General features: G+C 47.7%; 1 protein-coding gene across 1 annotated transcript in view; it reads left to right on the top strand.

The window, feature by feature from the left end:
- DNHD1 (dynein heavy chain domain 1) overlaps positions 1 to 22,761 on the top strand; it is a 62,836-nt gene that overhangs the window by 14,543 nt on the left and 25,532 nt on the right. The window contains 15 exon segments of the mRNA XM_010839148.1: positions 6,514 to 6,768; positions 6,877 to 7,014; positions 7,160 to 7,211; positions 8,880 to 9,145; positions 9,236 to 9,479; positions 14,055 to 14,212; positions 14,706 to 14,842; positions 14,844 to 15,193; positions 17,006 to 17,133; positions 17,233 to 17,431; positions 17,812 to 17,906; positions 18,447 to 18,654; positions 20,434 to 20,559; positions 20,854 to 20,951; positions 21,052 to 22,753. Of these exon segments, the coding sequence (XP_010837450.1) occupies positions 6,514 to 6,768; positions 6,877 to 7,014; positions 7,160 to 7,211; positions 8,880 to 9,145; positions 9,236 to 9,479; positions 14,055 to 14,212; positions 14,706 to 14,842; positions 14,844 to 15,193; positions 17,006 to 17,133; positions 17,233 to 17,431; positions 17,812 to 17,906; positions 18,447 to 18,654; positions 20,434 to 20,559; positions 20,854 to 20,951; positions 21,052 to 22,753 (4,156 nt within the window).

The following is a 22,761-nucleotide window of genomic DNA, read 5'->3' as shown; positions in this document are numbered from 1 at the left end:
AGTGTTCTTGCCTGGAGAATCCCAGGGACGGGGAAGCCTGGTGGGCTGCCGCGGGGTCTCACAGAGTCGGACACGACTGAAGCAATTTAGCAGCAGCCACAATTTATTTGTTAATTCTCCTGTTGATGGATATTTGTGTTAGTTCCAGTTTTTTACTATTGTGGATAATCTTATGAAGTTTGTATGTTTTTTGATAGACTTAAACCCTCATTTCTTTGGGGTATATATTCCAGGAGTGGAATTGCTAGAATAGGGTTTAGGTATGTTTAACAGTGCCAAACAGGTTTCTAGAGTAGTTGTTCCAGTTTATATTCCCATCAGACTTCTAGTTGTCCTGTGAGCTCATCAGCACTTGAGAGTGTTGAGGTTTTTAATTTTAACCATATTGGTGAGTGTACGGTTTTAGTTTGTGTTTCTATGATCACCAGTGATGTTGAGCATCCTTTCAAATGTTTATTGGCCATTTTGGTACTCTTTTCTGTGACGTATTTAACTCTTGTTCAGTTTTGATTGGGTTGTCTATTAATTTGTAGGAGTTCTTTTATATATTCTGCATATAAGCCTGGTATCAAATATATAAATATTGTGGACATTAATCCCAGTCTGTGGTTTGCCTTTTTAATGTTTTAATAGTGTCTTTTGATGAGCACACGTTCTTATTTTCTTGAAGCTCATTTTATGATTATTTTTTGGTTAGTGTCCTATCCCGTATTCGCCTATATTTTCTTCTAGAAATTTTATTACCTTATCATTTACATTTAGTTGTATGATCTATTTCAAATTAATTTTTCTGTATGGTGTGAGGTAAGAGTCAAGTTTCATTGTTCTCATTTATGGAAAAGACTGTCCTTTCCCTACTAAATTACAGTGGTGTCTTTTTCTTAAATCAGATGATTGTGTATGTGTGGGCCTGTTTCTGGACTCTCTTCTGCTCCATTAATCTATTTGTCTATTTTAATTATTGTAGCTTAATAATAAGTCTTAATATCTAGTATTGTAAGACCTACAGCTTTTTGTTATTCAAGATTTCCCTAGGTTTCTTAGTTCTTTTAATTTCTATATACATTTTCAGATCAGCTTGTTAATTTCCACAAAATACCTTACTGGAATTTTTTTTTATTCACTTGCTTTAAATCTATAGATCAATTTGGGGGAGAATTGATATCCTAACAATATTTAGTTTCCTAATCAATGACATAGATCTATTGATTTATTTTTATTTCTTTAATTACTTTTGACAAGATTTTGCAGGTTTCCTGTAGAGGTCTTGAATATATTTGTGTTCATTAGATTTATTGCTAGATACTAGACACTTTTTGTTGCTATTATAAATGATATTTTAAAACATTGCTGTTTTGTGATAGTTGCTATACCATATACAAAAATTAATTCATGGTGGGTAAAAGACACAGTAAGTGCAAAAAGAAAATTTAAAAAGCTTTCAGAAGGTAACATGAGATAATATTTTTATCATCCCAGGGTTTCTTAAAACAGAAAAATTAAAAGCCATAAAAAACGTGTCTATATTAAAATTAACTTTTTAAAAATCACCATTGAAAAAATGAAAGGACAAGCAAATGCAACACTTGCCACTTCCTGTGCTGCTGTGTGGAGTGGAATGGAACCAGTCCCTGTTGGCAGTCACCCCAAAGGTGCGGTGCAAGGGCAGGAAGGCAGAATCATTGATCATCACAGCTGGCAACTGAACTGTTAGAGAACCAAGCTTATAATCTGTGCTGAATAAAAGCATGCTGCTGTCCATTAAAATGTAGCATTATTGAATAACTCAGATAGATTAGAAACAAATAATGATGTTATATGTGAGTGTTTTAGATACTCATCAATTTTTAAAGAAGTTTCCATCAACTCCTAGTTTGTTAAGAGGTTTTTTTCATGAATGGGTGTTGAATTTTGTCCAGTGATTTTTTTTTCTTCTTCTTCTATTTAGATGATCATGTAATTTTTCTCCTTGAGTCTGTTAATGTGGTGAATTGTCAGTGTTAGACCACCTTTGCATTACTGGTATAAACCCATTTCCTTCCTTCCTTCCTCCTTCCCTCCTTCAGTAGTTGAGGTGTGGGCTTAACTGTTCCTTGGCATGTGAGATCTTACTTCCTTGACCAGGGCTCGAGCCTGCGTCCCTGAATTGTAAGGCAGTTGTTAATCACTGGACCTCCAGGGAAGTCCCCTAACCAGCACTCCTGATTCCTTGTTTCCTGTTGTTTTTTTTTTTCACAGCTCTCATAATTTTTTCATACAATATAAATTTACTATTTATATGTTTATTGTATATTATTTATTATGTTTATGGTATGTACTCCAACAAGATGGTAGGAATTTTTATCTGTTTCATTAACTAGTATGTTTCTATTACTTATTGTAGTGTATGACATACAGTTGGTGCTCAGTGAATGTTTGTTGACTGAATAAATGCCGGGTTTCTATCTATATCTTTCTCCCAAGCAGAATAAAATCTTGGTATTCTTCTAATTTTCTTTTTCTCCTCTTCCTACCTTTCATTATGCTTCCTACCTTCTCATTATGCTTTTTCTGATATCTCCTGGAATTTTAGTCCTACATTGTTACAAATATTTTTGTTTTATAGCTTCTCATTTAGAATTAACAATATATTTCACAATTTTTTTTTTCTCATTGCAACTTCTTGTAGACCACTTTATCTTCTTGTATTCATTTTCTTCTGTCAGAAATATACTCCTTTTTTTTCCAGAGAGAATCTGTGGATGGTAAATTTTTAGAGTCTTTGTATATCTAAAAATGTCTTTATTCATCTTCAAACTTCAATGATACTATGGCTAGATATGGAATTCTAGGTTTTTAAAATCTTCTTAGAACTTTAAAGATATTGCCCCTAATGGTAAGGTTTTTAAAATGTATGCTGATTATGTTCTGTTGTAGTTATTATTGTTGTTACTTTGTTTTTTTTAATAAGAATCTCCATTTTCTCTCTATTTTTATTATTTTTTTTTGAAGTATAGTTGATTTACAATGTTTCTTTACCAACTGAGCTATCAGAGAAGCCCCATTAGAAATCTCCTTAGAACTTTAAAGATAATGCCCCTCAGTTCAGTTCCGTCACTCAGTTGTGTCTGACTCTTTGAGACCCCATGGACTGTAGCACACCAGGCTTCCCTGTCCATCACCAATTCCCGGAGCTTACACAAACTTATGTCCATCAAGTCAGTGATGCCATCCAACCATCTCATCCTCTGTCATCCCCTTCTCTTTCTGCCTTCAATCTTTCTCTGCATCAGGGTCTTTTCTAGTGAGTCAGTTCTTCGTATCAGGTGGTCAAAGTATTAGAGTTTCAGTTTCAGCATCAGTCCTTCCAATGAATATTCAGGACTGATTTCCTTTAGGATTGACTGGTTTGATCTCCTTGGAGTCCAAAGGACTCTCAAGAGTCTTCTCCAACACCACAGTTCAAAAGCGTCAATTCTTCGGTGCTCAGCTTTCTTTAATGGTCCAACTCTCACATCCATACATGACTACTGGAAAAACCATGGCTTTGACTAGACAGGCCTTCATTGGCAAAGTAATGTCTCTGCTTTTTAATATTCTGTCTGGATTGATCATAGCTTTTCTTTCCAAAGAGCAAGTGTCTTTTAATTTCATGGCTGTAAGTCACCATCTGCAGTGATTTTGGAGCCCCTAAAAATAAAGTCTGTCACTGTTTTCATTGTTTCCCCATCTATTTGCCATGAAGTGATTGAATCAGATGCCATGATCTTAGTTTTCTGAATGTTGATTTTTAAGCCAACTTTTCCACTCTCCTTTTTCACTTTCATCAAGAGGCTCTTTAGTTCTTCTTCGCTTTCTGCCATAAGGGTGGTGTCATATCTGAGGTTATTGATATTTCTGCATATCTGCATATCTCAGGTTATTGATATTTCTCCCAGAAATCTTGATTACAACTTGTGTTTCATCCAGCCTGGCATTTCACATGATGTACTCTGTGCATAAGTTAAATAATCAGGATGAAAATATGCAGCCTTGATGTACTTCTTTCCCGATTTGGAACCAGTCTGTTGTTCCATGTCCAGTCCTAACTGTTGCTTTTTGACCTGCATACAGATTTCTTAGGAGGCAAGTAAGGTGGTCTGGTATTCCCATCTCTTGAAGAATTTTCCACAGTTTGTTGTGATCCACAGTCAAAGGCTTTGGCATAGTCAATAAAGCAGAAGTAGATTTTTTTTCTGGAACTCTCTTGCTTTTTCGATGATACAACAGATGTTGGCAATTTGATTTCTGGTTCCTCTGCCTTTCCTAAAACCAGCTTGAACATCTGGATGTTCATGGTTCACATACTATTGAAGCCTGGCTTGGAGAATTTTGAGCATCACTTTACTAGCGTGTGAGATGAGTGCAATTGTGTAGTAGTTTGAGCATTCTTTGGCATTGCTTTTCTTTGGGATTGGAATGAAAACTGACCTTTTCCAGTCCTGTGGCCACTGCTGAGTTTTCCAAATTTGCTGGCATATTGAGTGCAGCACTTTCACAGAATCATCTTTTAGGATTTGAAATAGCTCAACTGGAATTCCATCACCTACACTAGCTTTGCGCATAGTGATGCTTCCTAAGGCCCACTTGACTTCACATTCCAGGACGTCTGGCTGTAGGTGAGTGATCACATCATCATGGTTATCTGGGTCATGAAGATCTTTTTTGTACAGTTCTTCTGTGTATACTTGCCACCTCTTCTCAATATCTTCTGCTTGCATTAGGTCCATACGTTTTAGTCCTTTATTGAGCCCATCTTTGCATGAAATATTCCTTTGGTATTTCTAGTTTTTTTGAAGAGATCTTTAGTCCTTCCCATTCTATCGTTTTCTTCTATTTCTTTGCATTGATATAATGTCCCTAGTGGTAAGGTTTTAAATAGATTATACTCTATTGTAGTAATTATTGTTGTTGTTAGTGTTTTTTTTAGAATCTCCATTTTCCCTCTATTTTTATTATTTATTTAATTTTTATTGATGTATAGTTGATTCACAATGTTGTGCCAATCTCTGCTGTACAGCAAAGTGACTCTATTTTACACACACACACATATATATATATATACATTCTTTTTAAAATATTATTTTCCATTATAGTTTATCCCAGGATATTGAATATAGTTGCCTGTGCTATACAGTAGGACCTTGTTGTTCATGGTTTTATCCTTGGTGTCACCGGTAAGTCCTCTTACAATGTGAGATGATACCTTATTTTTATAAACATTTACAATGGAACTAACCATGCCAGACTCTGTGTTAAGCAGTTAGGGTTAAGTGTGACAGAAGCAAATAAGGAGTAAATTCCTTGGAGAATTTACAGTGTGGTGGACGAGTCACATGAATTGATAATGGTGCACTGGACTAAGGATTATGGTATAGGAACCACTGGATGTTGAGGGCATTGCTAGAGCATGGAAGAGGACACCTCGCCAAGTATCCAGGGCAAGTTTGTATACGACATGCCTAGCTTAGGTTTTAACTGCCTTGTGTCTGGGTCTTAGAACACTAGGATCTGAGCTCAGGGTGAGCAGAATTCAATTCATAGCTACCTCATAGTTCTCACCACAAGCTCTGTTGATCATCAAAAAGGATAGGAGAGCAGCAGGGACAAAAGGGTCCATCTGGCCAAACATACCTTCCTGGTGTCTCCCCTCTGTTCCTCATCAGGACAGGCCAGAGAGGTGGCAACTATCAGTACTCTTGTAGGCTGAGGAACTTCCCAGCTGTGAGATGAACCTACAAAGAAGCTCCCAGGCTTTTATCCCACATTTCCCGTCCCCCACTAGAAAGTCTATGTCAGTAGCCACAGAGAGCTTCTGCTCTCACAGAAGGCTATGTTATGCTGGTCAGCATGCCATATCACCCAGGCCTAGTGACTGGACACCATAACCTGGAATAATTACTGAGCCTTATTTGTTGAATATCTTTTTTTTTTTCTTTGTCTAATCTATGCATGGCAAATCTCTCTATTTACACACGCACAAACTTTCTATTTGAGTTCCCCGCCGGGGGCATTGGAGGAGACCCTGGTTTGATTCCTGAGTTGGGAAGATCCGCTTGAGAAGGGATAAGTTACCCACTCCAGTATTCTTGGGCTTCCCTGGTGGCTCAGATGGTAAAGAATCCACCTGCAATGCAGAAGACCTGGGTTCAATTCCTGGTTTGGGAAGAACCCCTGGAGAAGGGAACAGCTACCCACTCTGGCTTAGAGAATTGCAAAACTGAGCAACTCTCACTTCACTGGGAGCATTTGGCAGACAGGCCTGGCCTATCAAATCAACTTATTGTAGCCTCTCAGTATATGTTCTCCATTTCACATCTTCTCTGGTCACTTAAAGATTTCCAGGGCCAATCTCTACTAAGAAGCAGCCCTCCATCTGCATATCTAGGGTCAAGGTTTTAGACTCTGAGACCCAAGAGCTTTGCAACAGACCAGTGGGTGGCCAGTTTGGTCTCCATCCCCCTTTCTCCAGTGAACTTTCCACTCTCCTGACAGATCCACGAGGATACATACCACATGCAACAGGGCCTGCAGAAGCGGCTGAAAAACTGCAAGAGGATCAGGACAGACCAGACCTCCGTGTACCTTCAGAAGGTGCAGTGCGAGCAGCTGGAGCAGAGGCTGAAGCAGGCGGAGGCCTGGTTGCTGCAGATGGGACAGCTGGCCCGCTTGGTAGACTATATGATCTGCCAGAACCTCGTGTCCATCATAGAGGAGGAGATAACCTCTTTTGTGGCCAACATCCTGCAAGTGAGGTGGTGGATAGCATGGGGGAAGGTGGGCAGGCAGTCAGGGGCCGACTGGTGGGGAGCAATACTGCCCTCTGGCCCCACAACCTCTCCTGACCTTTCTTTACAGGCCCCAAGGCAGAAACCTTTACTCTCAGCACAGCTGGTCTTTGACAGTCGTGGTCAGCTGTCTCATGAGCCCTGTATTGAAAATATGATCCAGATTTTAACTGTGGGCCTAAGGTCTACGAAGGCCTCTGCCCTGAAGGTATTATGGCTTGGGCAGGGGGCTGGCTGGAGGAATTCCCTACAGGGAATACCCTGTTCCTATTATCTAGAATCAGAAGCACTCAACCTGGTCTGAACCCTCATTGTTTGCTCTTTCTGCCCCTTCTTTGCACCTTGGCATGAAGGTAATGCAGTCTACAGACCTGAAGGCCTTCTGGGAGTCCCTGTATATTGAAGGTATTTAAGGAGCCCTAGGCAGTGGGGAGGAAGGGTGGAAGGAGGGAGAAGGGCACATGCAGTGTCCTCATGGCCATAGAGTCAGGCACTGGACATGGATGGAGCAGCTCTAACCTGGGTCTGAACATGTGTTGGGGGGTAGGAGGGTAGAGGCATGTTTTGCTCCTCGTGAGTGTGCCAATGGGATTTTGTGATGGGTGGGTGCTTTGTATGTGAGAGAAGAGAGTCAAAGATAACTTCAAAGTTTTTGATTGGACAACCTGGAAGAATGGAGTTCCTGTTTACTGAAGTTGGAAGACTGCATGAGGAGCAATTTGGAGGGGACTGGGTGGAGATCAGAGCCCATTTGCGGCTGTTAAAAGTTTGAGGTGCAAGGTAGGCATCTAGGTAGAGGTGTGGACTAGGCAGTTGTTTAAATGGGATTGGGATTCAGGGAGAGATCTGAGTTAGACACAAATTCCAGAGAAAATAGATGGTGTTTAAAACCATGAAACTGGGTTAGTTCTAGAAAGTGAGTCCTGATGGTGAAGGGAAGAGATCTGAGGACGGGCCCTTGGGAGGGGGCACCGTGGTGTTTATGTGTTTGCTGTATGAATCTAATTTATGAACATTTTGATGCCTCTTCTCCCTTTTTGTGCAAATCTTAAATACCGAAGTCGGCAATTAACCAGTTTCTAAGAATTAAGGCGTGTCTGACTCTTTGTTACCCTGTGGACTGTAGCCCACCAGGTTCCTCCGTCCATGAGATTCTCCAGGCAAGAATACTGGAGTGGGTTGCCATTTCCTTCTCCAGGGGATCTTCCCGACCCAGGGATCGAACCCAGGTCTCCCGCATTGCAGGCAGACGCTTTAACCTCTGAGCCACCAGGGAAACCCAAGAATTAAGGCGAAGGCTGGGTTCAAGGATATTCCTTAAGACAGGTGCTGAGGACTGGCTTGCTCAGCTTCCTTCCGCACCTCCTCTGTTCTGCATTTCTGAGACTGCGTTTCTCAGACCTCCTCGAGGCTGGGAGTCATAGGTTATTTAGAGCTATATGTGACTTCAGTTCAGAATTGAGGTAAGTAGGGGAGAAAGGCAGGACGCATGCCATCTGTTCTGCTGGTGGGGCTCGTAATCATTTATGATCATGTGTTTATGTAGCTGGTGGTATGGCGATGACATCCCAATTTGCCAGGCAGCACAAATCCCTGGACACATGGCCTAGAGTGGTTTTGTTTTTCAGTTCTTGCAGTCATTCACAACTCATGTAATTTTATAAAAGAATTGCTTATACTGGGCTTATACTGAGCTACTTATACTGGGCTTCCCTGGATTGGGTAGATCCCCTAGAGAAGGGAATGGCTACCCAATCCACTATTCTTCCCTGGAGAATCCATGGACAAAGGTGCCTGGCAGGCTACAGTCAATGGGGTTGCAAAGAGTTGGACACGACTGAGCGACTAATGCTTTCACTGCATATGCTAGCTGGAGTAAATTTTGCTGTCTGCATCTAAACCCTAACAGATTCCCTGACACTATGCTTATGATATAGATGTATGTGTAAACTCACTCTTGAATAGAGAATGTGTAAGGTGTGTAATGTGTGTGTCCACACTCAGGGTAGAGGGAGAGGTTGTATATGGTCCCTGGAGGGCACTCATGGACAATCGTGGTATGTCCCCCACTAGACGAAGATGAAGAAGACTACTCAGACTCAGACTTCATGATGCCCAAGTTCCAGGGCCAGCCCAGCGATGCTGTGGACGTCTTCTGTGGCCCGAATATAGGATTGGTGTGGCCCTGGAAGTCTCGCACAGTTACTGAAGCCCTGGAGGTCCATGGGCAGCGGCTTCGGGGCCAGTACTTACCCCTTGATTATAAGCAGCTGCAAGAGGACCTGGACAACAGCTCCCAAATCCAGCAGGCACTGGCTGTCCAACAGGTCCTGCTGGAGGTGAGGACAGAGGTTTAAGGAATGGGATGGTGGCCACCAGTTCCTGTCACAGCCGCCCGCCTCTGCCCTAACCCCCTTGTCTGCCTCTAGGACATGCTGCAGGAGGTGCAGGAATTCTGCAGGGATTATCACTGGATGACAGGCGTCTATGAGTTCCTGCAAGCCTGGGGGTGTCAAAAGCTGGAGTCTATGAGAGGTTATCCTATCAAGAACTACGTGATGCTGGTGACCCGCCTGAACGCTTGGCAGGCCCAAGTCTCCGGGATACCCATGGAGTTGATCACAAGAGGCAGGCTGTTGCTGCTGAGCTGCCACAACATACGGGCGGAGATGGGTGAGTGCTGCTTAGCCTCCGTTCTTGGCTTTTTAAAATTTTATTTATTTATATATTTGTGGCTGCACTGGGCCTTCGTTGCTGCATGCCACGGCCTTTCTCTGCTTGCAGCGAATGGGGACTACTCTCGCGTTACGGTGGCCCTCGAGTAGGGGCTTCTCGCTGCAGTGGTTTCTCTTGTCGTGGAGCACAGGTTCTAGCCATGCGGGCTTCAGTAGTTGCAGCGTGCGTGTGTGCTCAGTTGCTAAGTCATATCTGACTCTTTGCGACCCTTATGAACTGTATTCTGCCATCCTCCTCTGTCCACAGGGTTTCCCAGGCAAGCATACTGGAGTGAGTTGCCATTTCCTCCTCCAGGGGATCTTCCTGAGCCAGGGATCGAACCTGCATCTCCTGTCTCCTGGGTTGTCACGAGGCTTAACCACTGAGCCACCCGTGAAGCCTGGTAGTTGCATCCTCACTGGTTGTGGCACGTGGGTACAGTTGCCCCATGGCATGTGGAATCCAGGGATGGAGCCTGTGTCCCCTGCACTGGCTGGCGGTTTCCTAACCACTGCATCACCAGCGAAGTCCTATCCTCCCTTCTCTCTTTCACCTTCTGTACCGTATCCACATGGCCCTTTGGGCCTTCAGCGTCCCCCAGAGACCTTTGGTGCAGGAACTAGTAGAGCCTCGAAAAGCCCCAGGTCCCATCCTTCCCTTTGCCAGCTGTCTGCTACAGGGGATGGCCTCTCCATCTGTTTTGGCCCAGCTCATCCCCCACACTTCTCAGGAAAGGTGTCTCTGTCACCTGACATTTTCTCTTCTTATGGTGTGGAAGGAGTCAGACTAAATGTGACTAAGGAAAATCTTTGCTTGCTCCTTAGGCTAGTAGAATTCAGTTTCTTTATTGAGACTCTCAGGAATCAAGGGTGCCCTCTCTCCACATGTAGCAGTCAAAATTGACACCACGATTTGTATGTATAAAAAGTTACTCTCTTTAACTGATCTTGGCTTGTGCTGTAGCCTTAAATTCTGCTGATGGTAAAAGAACAGTTGGCCCTCCATATCTGTATGTTCTATGTCTGTGGGTATAATTCCAGAAAGTCTCAAAAAAGCAAAACTTGAACCGACAACTGTTTATATAGCATTTACACTGTATTTACAACTATTTACATAGCATTTACATCGTTTTAGGTGTTATAAGTAAACTAGAGATGATTTAAGGCGCTTCGCACGTGGCGCTAGTGGTAAAGAATCTGCCTACCAACGCAGAAGACATGAGATGCAGGCTCAATCCCTGGGTTGGGAAGATCTCCTGGGGGAGGGCATGACAACCCAATCCAGTATGGTTGTCTGGAGAGTCCCATGGACAGAGGAGCCTGATGGGCTACAGTCCATGGGGTCACACAGAGTCAGACATGACTGAAGTGACTTAGCACACAGCACAGAGATGATTTAAAGTACACAGGGGGTCATGTATAGGTTATAAACAAATACTATGCCATTTTATAAGGGAACTGAGCATGTGTGGGGTTTGATATCCTCAGAAGTCCTAGAACCAATTCCCCTAAGGACAACTGTATTCCAATCGAAAGTGAACACATTTTTTTTTTCCATTTAAAGTAGGACTTTTGGTCTAATTCAGTCTATTTGGGGTAATTGGTCAATTCAAAATTCATACTACGGTTCTGGGTTGTTCTGTTTCTCAAGCGTCCTCAGCTCACTTTCCTCCCAGGGTGGCACCTGGCATTGGAGGGGGCTTCAGGGCCGTGTGCTCTTCTTGGCTGGCTTCTGTTGACTTCCCTGAGGTCTCTGCCCTCCTTCTGACCTTGCTGCTTCCGCTGCAGCTGCGTCCTGAGCTGGAGTAGCTGGCCGGTGTTCTCTCGGCTGGTAGGAACCCAGAGGGTCTGCCCTTGCTGACCTGGCTCTGCATTGGCTCCTGTTGACACCACATGTCCTGGCGTTTTAGTGAACCCTTCATCCAGTCTTTGTCCTAGGCTGGCCACCCCCATAGCTTCTGCTGAAGGGCCCCTCGCCCCTCAATCCAGGAACACCATCCAGGCCTGCTGGCTATCAACTCTCTACTGTTTCCTGTGTCCACTGCCGTCTAGGAGCTGTGGGGTCTTGGGAACATTAACTTTGATCCTCTTTCTCACGCCCTGGTTTCTGCTCTGCTGTGACTGTCTCATGTCACACGAGTATAAGGGCACCCTGAAAGTCATCTCCCCAAAGTGACTACATGGAAAGTGGAGCTCAGGCCCACTTGCTATCTATTCGCCCCTCAGCCCATCTCAGTTTCCCACTTCAGGTGTCTACCTACCCACATGAGCCCAAGGCCCAGTTGTTGGTCTCCCTGGATCTCTGAGAAGTCTGGTTTAAGACGTAGCCTCGTTCCTCTTTTCTCTTTTTCCCTTCCTGTGGGTAGCATGTCTCACACTACTGTTTGCTGGCTAAATGCCTCCACCCAGGAGATGGCTGTGGAGAGACACAGAGCACAGTAGATTGGGAAGCTGGTTCCTCCAAGAAATTGAGAGGTTCTATTTTGTGACCTAACATCCCCAGATGGCAATGTCTGCTTTCTGCAGAGATTAGGTACTTTCAGACTCATACCCTCTAGGCCTGCTTGGTTTATGAAGGTGGGAGGCCTTGGAGCTGGGCCTCAAAGTGCTTGCTTGCCTAGCTCTCCCTGCCTTTGCCCCTCCGCAGATGAAAGCACAGGCTTCCTTAGGTATCTCCTAGGTGACAGAACTCCCTACTCCTATCCCCACCCTCCCTCCTAAATGTACAGAGGGTTCAGGCTGGCCAGGCAGAAGCAGGAGGGCCTGTGATTGGCCTGCCTTCTTTCTGACCCTGGTTGCAGTGGGCTTTGCTCCACTCTTGCTCAGGAAGTCGGTGTTCTTTCTAATTTGTTGACTTCTTTGTCCTTAATCCAAGGTCAACTGACCTCTTTAAGAGGAACAGATGGAGAGAGAAAAGCGCTGGGTTCAGAACTGTGGCTCTGTTTTTACTGGTTTGCATGACTTCATATCACTGAACTTGTTTCTTTATTTGTAACATGGACATAATAATGTAGCCACTCACTGGGTTATGGGAAGGAGGATTAAATGAGATACTATTTGTAATATTCCTAGCATTGAGTATGGCATGCAGCAAATGCTTAATTTTTTTTTTGTTTCACCTTGTTCTCTTCTGTTCACTTTCATCCTTCTTTCATCCTTCTAGTCTTATGTATTTATCCTGAGACTTTGCTCCTCTTCTATCTGGGCTCCCTTTAATAGAGAATGATAATGAGTTGGCCTCAACAGAAACTTGAGTTCGTACTTTTCTCACCCATCTCCCTAACTCCACCACATCCAACCTGTCACCAAATCCTTTCCATTCTTCTGCCTCCTAAGTATCTCTCAAATGTCTTTTCCCATCCATCTCCAACTTGCAACCCGGAGGAACCCTGGTACTTTTATCAATCTACTGCTCCTTCTTACCACATGGTGTCACTGTTGAGCTCTTGGTCTTCATCAACCCGGTGCTGCTGCTCAGAAAGCAACACCATTGCAATGGTCCAGCTACTGTCAGAGGCCAGTGGGACAGTTTGGAAAAGGACAAGTTCACATCTTTGTGTTCTGCTCAACCTTGAGTACCCCTTGGAGGTTCTCTCGTCTTGGTCTTCTCAGTTTCATCTCTTGGTGCCAATTCCTATTGGTTACTTTCTTCAAAACCCCATCAGATCCATTCCTTGTATGTCTCAATTATATGCCCCTGGAACTCACTATCCTACTTTACAGTTGCAGAGATGCTCATGAAAGATGAGTCAATTTACTTTTAACCCTTCAAAGCATAAAATATAACAAGATGGAGCCAGGCTGCCAGCGTTTGAATCCTTGCTCTACCATATGACCCATCATATTGGTATTATTCCTGTCCTTGGCGACAGTGGAGTTGTTCATATTGCCAAAGCCAGCTTCCAAGATTATCTTCCAGCTGCAAATCCACCTGACAGCTTGTTTTCTTTAATCCTTAAAAAACAAAAGGCAAAGTGCACACTCTTCTTGGTCCTTCTTCTGCTAGAGCAGATGCAATAAGACTCCTCAGACAGAAACTGTTTATCTGGTGGGCATTCTGCTTATCATGGACATGGCGTTCCCCTGCCTTTGCACATGCTTTCATCCACTGGGTGTGCCCCTGGGAGCCTTAACCACCTAGTGCAGTCGGCTCCAGTGCCCCCTGCCCTGAGGACGCCTTTCCCAGTCTCTGCAGGCTTCCTTCCTCTTCACTGAGCCAGGTTGAGGGCTGGCTGGAGAGCATTTATTGCACTGATACGTGATTGTCCATTTATATATTTGTCTCTACTGCCATATTGTGAGCCTCTCTGGGTGAGAACCTTTCTGTCTCACTCATCATCCTTGTCTGCTGGTGCCCAGCACGGGCCCCAGTGAACTGCAGCTAATGACACCAGGCAGGGGTCCAGTACGTGTTCAGTGACTGAGGGAACCAGTTCATGCTCTGGCTTCCCCTGCAAGCTGCTCTCAGTCCAGCCTCCCCTGGATGCTCCCTGGGCACTGCAGCCCCTCACGCCTCACTCTCTCCTGTCTTCAGAATCCAAGCTGGTAAACATCAGGAAGGACATTCTTGAACAGGTACAGAACGAATGCCAGAGCCGCAGCCAGCAGCTGATAATGGAGCTCACAGGTTTCATGAAGGCCTTCCAAACCATCAACTCAGACATCCACTCCATTGCATGGTGCTCCCAGAAGGTGGGCGCTCCCAATCCTTCCTCCCCAGCTTATCCAGGGCCATCCCGCTCACGTGCTAAGCACACTCCCTTCCGGTCTCTGCTGAGCTCCCAGTGGGGCTTGATGCCTTTAAACTGCATTCACCTGTGTGACCTGCCCTGGCCAGTTCTCATCCTGTTCACATGGCCCTCAGTATCCTCATGATATGGGGAGGCCCTGATGTGATGAGAGAGAGACAGTCCTGCTTTCAGAGACAGAGTTCTGCTCTCTGTATGCTTAAGTAGAGATCCATTGCCCTGTCCTCAGGGCAATGACTCGATGGGGGAGGAGCTGTGCTGTCTTCAGGGAGACCTCGGTCAGATGGGGATCTGATCCCGGGCTGCCCTGATCTCGGTGGGTTAAAAGGCAACTGCTGGGACCTGGAGCCTCTAGCAGGAGGGAGTGCCCCTCAGGATGGGTGCAGAGAGAGGCACAGGGCTGTGAGGGTGCTGGTCTCATGCTGTCATCCCTGCAGCTGAATGAGGCCAATGAGCGGTACGCTGAGCTGGAGGAGCAAATGGAATACACGCGGTCACTCTATGAGCTCATCCGAAACCACTTTGGCCTCTTCAGTGCTGAGAATGAGGCACTGGACATCTCGGTGAGAAGGCATCTCCTCTGCCCCTCCCGCTGCTCCTCCCCACCACCACCAGCTCTGCTTGACCACACTTCTGCCTGCCCCTCAGCTTATGGACACATGGGAGTCATTCCAGTATGAGAAAAGCCAGGCCTCAGAGTTCCTGCTCAGCAAGCGGCATGCCATCGTGCCCAAGCTGCAGCAGCTGATGGCCACGGCACTGGCGGAGCTGGAAGGCGTGATTGAGAAGGCCCTGTCTGGTCCGTTCATGGACCCTGCACAGGAGCAGAGGAGCACCGAGCGCCAGCTCATCTCCCTGGAGCGTCAGTACCAGAGCACAGTCAGCAGCCTCTGTGACCTGCACCATGCCTACACCACCTTCACTGGTACCCAGAGCCCCGCCCCCTCCGCCACCACCACCCTTGGGTGGTATGATCCTGGGTGGTGTGATCCTGGGTTGTGTCCTGGGTGATCCTAAGCAAGTCTTAGGAATCACATACCTTCATTTTAGTCTCTTTCATATGCAAAGATCGCAGGACAAAATCTAAATCCATTGGGTATGTCAAGTGTTGTGCTTAGGGTGGGGATAAACGTTGTGCTTAGATGGGAGCTCATGGTCTGGAGGAGAAAGCAAATAGTTGAGTGTTCCATCAGAATGTGATGGGATCGGAGGGCTAAAAGCCTGTGCAGAGAAATGTAAATGTGTTCTCGTCGTAGTCCTTAGCCGTTGTGTAGCCCTGTTCAACTCAGGCCTACAGCCGGCAGCAAGTCCCAGATAAAAACGGGTGTGGATGCTCCATGGCCACTGCTTCCAGCCAGTGTGGTGGAGAGAGGTGGCTGCTGAGGGCTTCCCTGGCCCCCAGGGGGGAAGCCGGACCGAACTCTTGGTCTTGGCCCTTCTGTGCAGTGTGCGGCTAGGCTGCTTCCCTTCTGCACTGGAAGGACTTTGTGGGCTGCAGGTTCTTTTCACAGGTGCGGTCACTTCTGTCGCTCACTTGTATCCTTTGCAAGGGCATATTGCTTCTGAGTTGACTCTTAGCCAGCTGCCAACCGCTACCATCTCTGACTGTGAGGTCCCCAATCCCAGGGAGGAGATGCTCTGGGACCATCCTAAAACAAGGGACTTCCTTTGGTCAAGTATTGGGGGACCCTCATCCCATGCTCCAGCTGATGTAGACCACAGACCTTGGCCTTTCCTGCTAGTGGTTGGATGTTTGTGGAAAAGTAGAGTAGGGGACTCTGGCCTTGTGGGGTTTTACCTGGAAAACTGTACAGCATTGATTTTATTTCCTTTTTCCACCCCTGTCTCTTCACCAAACTCCCAGTTTTTATTATTAATACAACAATCTAGGATCTTAGATCTAGACCATTAATGCTACAGTTTATTTTCTGTTCTGTGTCTTTAATTTTACTTGCTATCTTTGACATTTGCTTTGTTCTGTAACCGTGTTAACAACTATTTTGACATCTAAGGTTGCATGGTTTTGTTTACCCACTTCCAGTTTTAAAAATACCACATCTTTTTAGTTTTTTTCACCTCTTCCTTGGATGGCTGCAGTAACTCTTTGAGTAATTGTTTTTTTTTTCTAAGAAGGGAGTTGGAGGTGTTAGAATTTCTAAGGTATTTATGACTAAGAATGACTGTATAATGTCCTTATATCACAGCTTGGCTAAATATTGGATTCTGAAGTCAAAAAATTGGCTCCTCTGTCCTTGGGATTAAGAGGAGTCAAGAATGTCAGGGAGGGTGGATAGCAGTTCTTAATGGGGGGGGGCACTGCCTAGGTCTCATTCAGAAACTGACGTTTGATCAAGGACTCCAATGTGGTAAGGGAGTGAGCCATATAGTTCTCTAGAAGAGAGTGTTCCAGAAAGAATGAGCTGCCAGTCAAAGGCCCTCATCAAGAGGGAGCAGGGCTGAAGTATCTGAGCAATAGTGAAGGGTGGTGTGGCTGAAGTGGCATAAGAGAGACAGACTCTAATCAGTAGAAGAGGACACCTTCCCTTTCATCCCTATCACGTTTTCCTAGAGTTTCTTTCCCTGGACTAACTCTCCCTTCGTTTATTGTACTGAACAGTTTTGGATACTACGCCCCCACCCCCCAACCTCGTCCCCTGCACTTTCAGGACCCTCCCTTCTGTCATTATGGGATCTTGACTGATCATGCCCCCACATGACCCCCGGGCCTATTCCACAGGGGACGAGAGTCCTGTGCCCTTGCCAGTCTGTGGGACCCGCCCCATCGTGCAGCAGCAGCACATCTGGCACCTGTACAGAGTCATCTCTGAAAACATCAGCGAATGGAAGTGCATGGCTTTTGCCAAGGTGCTGACGCCCTCCTTGGAGCCCCTGCCCGGGTGTGAAGCATTTCTAGGGCTGGGGGTGGGAGGGTCTCCAGCTGCCGGTGTGCCTCTCCCCCCACAGTTCAATCTGGCTCTGGCCCAGGAGAAGACAGACGGCTGGCTGACAGAGGCGGCCCGGGTAAGTGCGACCCTGGGGCTGCATAGCCCAGTGCTGCAGCGCTGCATGCACATGCTGGAGGAGTTTCGCAGCCTCCTTCCCCTGCTGAACAAGCTGGGCAGCCTCCAGGTGCAGAACCTCAACTGCCAAGCACTCCTGCGAGGTGGGTTTGGATAGAGTCAGAGGGCTGGGGGAGGGAAGGACATAGGGGTAGAACAATGGGACAACTCACTTCTCTATGGCTTTTTTGGAGAAGCATCTTTCCTCCCTGGGCTGCCCTGACCTTTCCCCATGGACCACAGCCTCCTTCCCCTCACTGAGACAAGCATGTTTAACCTCCCACACTACCACGTGGATCCTCTCTGCTGCCCAGGGCTGGACTTAGGCTGGCGTCTTAGTTCTGGACTCTGAATTGTGCTCTGGACCTTGGGTTCTGGGCCCCTGCCTCTATGTCATGCTTTGAGATGTGCTGTCTGGGCTGGGCTAGGTTGGGCTCTGCCAAAGACCGAGTATTGCTCTGACTTGCTGTCCCTCCACCTCCAGCCTTAGGGCTAAGCAGTCTCTACAGCATAGAGCTCCTAACAGTGGGCCAGCTGCTCTCTTGTCCGCTGCTGGAGTTTACAGATCGAATCAATCAGGTGGGCCCTCCCCAACAACCCCACCGAGGAGGGGTAGCTCAAGCCCAAGGCCTGTTTGCTAAGCTCTAAAAGAGCTAGTTAAGACCCAGCAGCCCCTTGAGACAAGGGGGACAGCAGATATTGGTCTGTGGGGAGAGGGTTGAGATTGCTAGCCTCCTGGGGAGTATGGGGATCTGATGGGTGGTTCCAGACTCTCTGTGACTGAGAGTATGTCCCTCCTCTACAGGGGAAGGAAGTGGGTGGCAGCCTCTAAGTGGTGGGCACACAGGATGGCAGATGTCCCCCAATACTTACCCTGTCCCCAAAGAGCATGAGTTGATTGATGTATTGTCTGCTCGGCCAGAGCTTTGCAAAAGAGTGGGTTTCAGGGCAGCAGCCCTAGGTCACAGTGTGATGCTGGCGGCTTGCCTTTGAAGCCAATGACCTCGGTCTCCCTCTCCGAGACCCGCTCTCTTCTGAGCCCTGGACCTCGAGTCCAAGCTCCAGGGCTATCCCCTGAGCCATGCCCCAGTCCCGGCTCCTAAGTCTCCGCTCTTCCAGATCTGGAGGACTGAAAACATACGGACTCATGCCCACGAGGCGCTCCTGAGGCTGCGGCGGGCCTGGGAAGCACGCCAGCTGCGACTGCTCAACTTCATCCTGCATGTGCCCTACGAGTCCCCAGTCTCTGAGCGCTCCAAGAGGCAAGCAACCCGCAGCCCTCAGTGGCAGGTAGTGGGCAAGGACAGCGGCACCTTCATCCTCTCAGGTGAGGAGGCCCTCTTAGGGCTCAGTGATAGCCAGACAGGGTGAGGGGCATATTCATCCACCAAGTTCTGCCAGATCTGTCTTCTCTAGCCAGGGCCCCTGCCCTCCTGGACAGCCTGAGCCATCTGTCTTTTCTGAGACAGTATCTTCCATGCAGCTCCCACACAGTCTTAATCTTCTTGGGAGCCCCTCACTCCCTCTCTCCTGCCCAATGTCTGGCCTCTTCAGCAAAGGTCTCCCCTTTATGGTCACATCTCCACAGTGTTCAATGCTCTGTCCTCTAGGCTGCACCAGCTCATTCATTCCTTTGTCCTTCCCTCGTCAAACTCACCTGCCTCTTCTGAGCCAAATTCAGGAGACTCTTGAGATTATCAGACCAAAGTCCTGTCTCCTGTGAACTCCCAGACAGGGACAAGAGAACAGAGATGGGTGTGCGATGGAGCAGTGAAAAAGTAGAAGTGAAAGTCGCTCAGTCGTGTTTGACTCTTTGCGACCCCATGGAGTGCACAGTCCATGGAATTCTCCAGGCCAGAATTCTGGAGTGGGTAGCTGGTCTCTTCTCCAGGGGATCTTCCCAGCCCAGGGATTGAACCCAGGTCTTCTGGTTAGCAGGCAGATTCTTTACCACTGAGCCATCAGAAAGAGAAGCAACTTGAAACAAGCAGGAGACTGAGAGAAGTCTTCCGTTTCCTTAGGAAAAGGCCTCACGCTGACTTCTGAAGGAGTACAAGTTTGCTAAACATGCAAGGGCAGAAGGGCTTGCCAGACAGAGGGCGCAGTGTATGTCCAGGCACCTAAAATGGAATAATTAGGGAACTGCCAGTAAAGGAGAAATCCTCTTATCCGGTCTAATTAAAAACAGCCAGCGGATTCAAAAAGTTAGTTAAATAGGGCAATCAGTCATAAAATATGCATACATGGCTTAAGATTTTTATGTTAGCTTAAATCATATAATGTACATGTATTTACTAACCTTTTAACCTGAGGACAAGAGCTTTTCTTTGATTTGCAGTCAACTGATAGAGGTTCCGCACTGCCTTTGTAGTATTAATACATTGTCTGCTATTTCCACTTTCCATTTCTGAAAGTTGAGAAGTGACACGAGGACACTTATGAAGCTGAGTCCAGAATTTTTCTAGAGTTTTATTATAATTTCACAGTTTAAAAAAATTGACTTGTCTATACCTAATTTGGGCTTCCCAGGTGGTGCTAGTGGTAAAAAAAAGTCCACCTGCAGTGTAGGAGATGTAAAGAGACGTGGGTTCAGTCCTTGAGTTGGGAAGATCTTCTAGAGGAGGGCATGGCAACCCACTCCAGTATTCTTGCCTGGAGAGTCCCTTGGACAGAGGAGCCTGGCAGACTACAGTCCATAGGGTAGCAAAGAGCCGGACAAGACTAAAGCAACAGCATGGATACCTAATTTAATATCATGCCTTTATTTTTTAATAGTTTACCTTTACTTCTGAAGGCTTCCATAGTTTTTATAGAACCAGCAACTCTTTCCCCACCTGTATTTCAGTGATTAACATAATACTAGATTAAATTCTATAATTAAAATATAACTCACATAATAAACAGAACTCACATAAACAGTTTTGCAAACACACTCTGACTGTTGGTGAGCATATGGTTCAACTAGTGGAGGAAAAAATGTTTATATCTTCCAGAGAATAGTTTGAGATCTGTGCATTTCAGCGTGTTTTGGGTATCAGTCGCCTGCGCCCTTGCCCCATCTGACTGCTAGCTCAGCTCAGCTCAGCTCAAGTCCACTCTTCCTTAGATTACAGCAGACTGCAGGACTCTATCCATGAAAGCCTTCAGGTGTTGTTCAAGATCCTGGCCATCCAGAAGTCAGGAGACTTAAACAGAATTGCCCTGGAGTGGGTGACCATCATGCACGGCCTGAGTGAGTGCAGGCCTCTAGCTGGGCTCATAGGTGGGACCTGACGGGAGATGATGGGGAGAGAGGTGCGGGTTGGGGAAGACAGAGTGAGCACCACCTTCAGAGCCATTTTTTGGGCTAAAGTGACCAGGTCTTTATTCACGTTGCAGGTTTTCTCTCCTTCGTGCAAGGTCCCGGGGTCCTACTAAGCAGCTTTTTGGGGGGTAGGGCGCCCCAAGAGGGCAGGAGGAGGCTGGTCCCTCTTGCAGAAGCTAGAACCCTAGTCTCCCTCCATTGTTCCCCTGACTGCCCTCACAGGCGCCCTGCTGCAGGTGTGGGTGACTTTCCAGCAGAAGTGGATCTTCCTAAATAAAGTTCTGCATGAGATGCAGATCCAGTTTCCGAGTCCTGAGCTGGTAGGGAAGTGGGTGTGGCAGGGTGGACCAGTGCTGCTGAGCAGCAGGGCTCTGGGTCGGAGTGGGGGCGCTGCCCTCACCTTGCCCTCTCTTACCACAGAGCACCCGTTTCGAGGCCATGGATGCGCAGTATCGGACCCTGATGCAGATCTCTGTAGCTGACCCCCTGGTTCTGTCACTCATAGTGCCCAGTGCCAAGCGGAACCCTCTTTTCCAAGGCCAGCAGCTGCAACAACTGCTGCAGGAGGGTTCCATGGACCTGGAGGGCATCATCATGGCACTGGAGAGCGTGCTCTATGCCGTGCGCGCCCACTTCCCCCGCCTCTTCTTCCTCAGTGACAGTGAGCTCGTGGCCCTGCTGGCTGCCCCACTGGAGTCCTGTGAGGCCCAGCTGTGGGCTCGACGCTGCTTTCCTCACGTGCATGCCGTGAGCTTCGAGTCCAGTGAAACTGCAAAAGGCACGGATGACCCGGAGTCAAGCCCAAGCATAGAGACTCAGGTGGAGGCGCTCGCGGTGTTCGGGGTGGGTGGGGAGGAGGTGCAGCTGCGGGGGCCCCTTCCTCTGCATCCTGATCTCCCCAAGTGGCTGGCTTCCCTGGAGGAGAGTCTGCGTTTGGCACTGGTGCACAATCTGCAGGACTGCGTGGCTGCCCGTCTTGCTCTGGGCCCGTCCCTAGACAAGGCCTTCAAGCAGGAAAACCAGTTGCCCCAGGAAAGCCAGTTGCCCGTGAAGATGTATGTCCAGCACTGGCTGGACTTAGTCCAGGCCTTCCCGTGGCAGTGTGTGTTGGTGGCGGAGGAAGTGGTGTGGTGGGCCGGCATGGAGGAGGCTCTGCTTGAAGAGAGGACCCTGGCCATGGTCCCCATGCATGTGCGCAAGCTAGAGGTACTGGTGCATTTTCTCCGGGCCCAGAGGGCCTCTCAGGGTGAGCAGCCCCTGCCCTCTGTCCGCCAGACCAGCCTGCTCAGTGCCCTGCTTGTCATGGCGGTGACCCACCGGGACATATCCCAGCTGCTGCAAGAGCACCAGGTCAGTGGATTGACAGACTTCCACTGGGTCCGCCAACTCAAGTATCACCTGGGTTCCCCTCACACTGCTCCGCAAAGCCCCATGCAGGGTCTCAAGACTGCTGTGTCTACTGAGACCTTTCTGTCCCCAGCTGCATGCTGGATAGATGTGCTGGGTCGATCTTTCTTGTACAATTATGAGTACCTGGGTCCCAGACTGGGGTCCCTACCCAGCCTGCTGCCTGAGCGGCCAGCCCTCGTGCTGTTATTAGCCCTGGAAGAGGTGGCCTGCGGGACCCTACTGGGCCCCAGTGGTGTGGGCAAGGCAGCCATAGTAAAGAGCCTGGCCCAGGCCCTGGGGCGCCAGCTGGTGGTGATGCCCTGCTTGCCCCAGATGGAGGCCCGCAGCCTGAGCAACTACCTGAATGGTGCCCTGCAGGGAGGTGCCTGGCTGCTGTTAGAAGCAGCTCAGCACTTGCCCCTTGGCTTGCTCTCTGCCCTGGGCCAGCGCTTGGCCAAACTGCGCCACCTGTATGCCCCGCTGTACCAGGAAGCTTCCCGAAGTACCAGCACCATCGACCCCACCCACCCCTGGCTCCTCGGCAGCAGCTTCTTTGAGAGACATCATGTGGATATGCGCCTTGGCTATGGCTGTCTCCTGACGCTGCGGGCCCTGAGCCCTGCCATGCCTGCCAACCTGCGCCAACTGCTGCGGCCCGTGGCGCTGACCCTGCCCGACCTGCAGCAAGTGGCAGAGCTGACCCTGCTGGGTGCAGGGATCCGGGATGCTTCCCGCATCGCG

The sequence above is a fragment of the Bison bison genome, unplaced genomic scaffold (assembly GCF_000754665.1).
Source record: "Bison bison bison isolate TAMUID 2011002044 unplaced genomic scaffold, Bison_UMD1.0 scf7180017864112, whole genome shotgun sequence".
Classification (NCBI taxonomy): domain Eukaryota; kingdom Metazoa; phylum Chordata; class Mammalia; order Artiodactyla; family Bovidae; genus Bison; species Bison bison.
The sequence above is the reverse complement of the archived record's forward strand: the minus strand, read 5'-3'. Positions and strand labels throughout refer to the sequence as shown.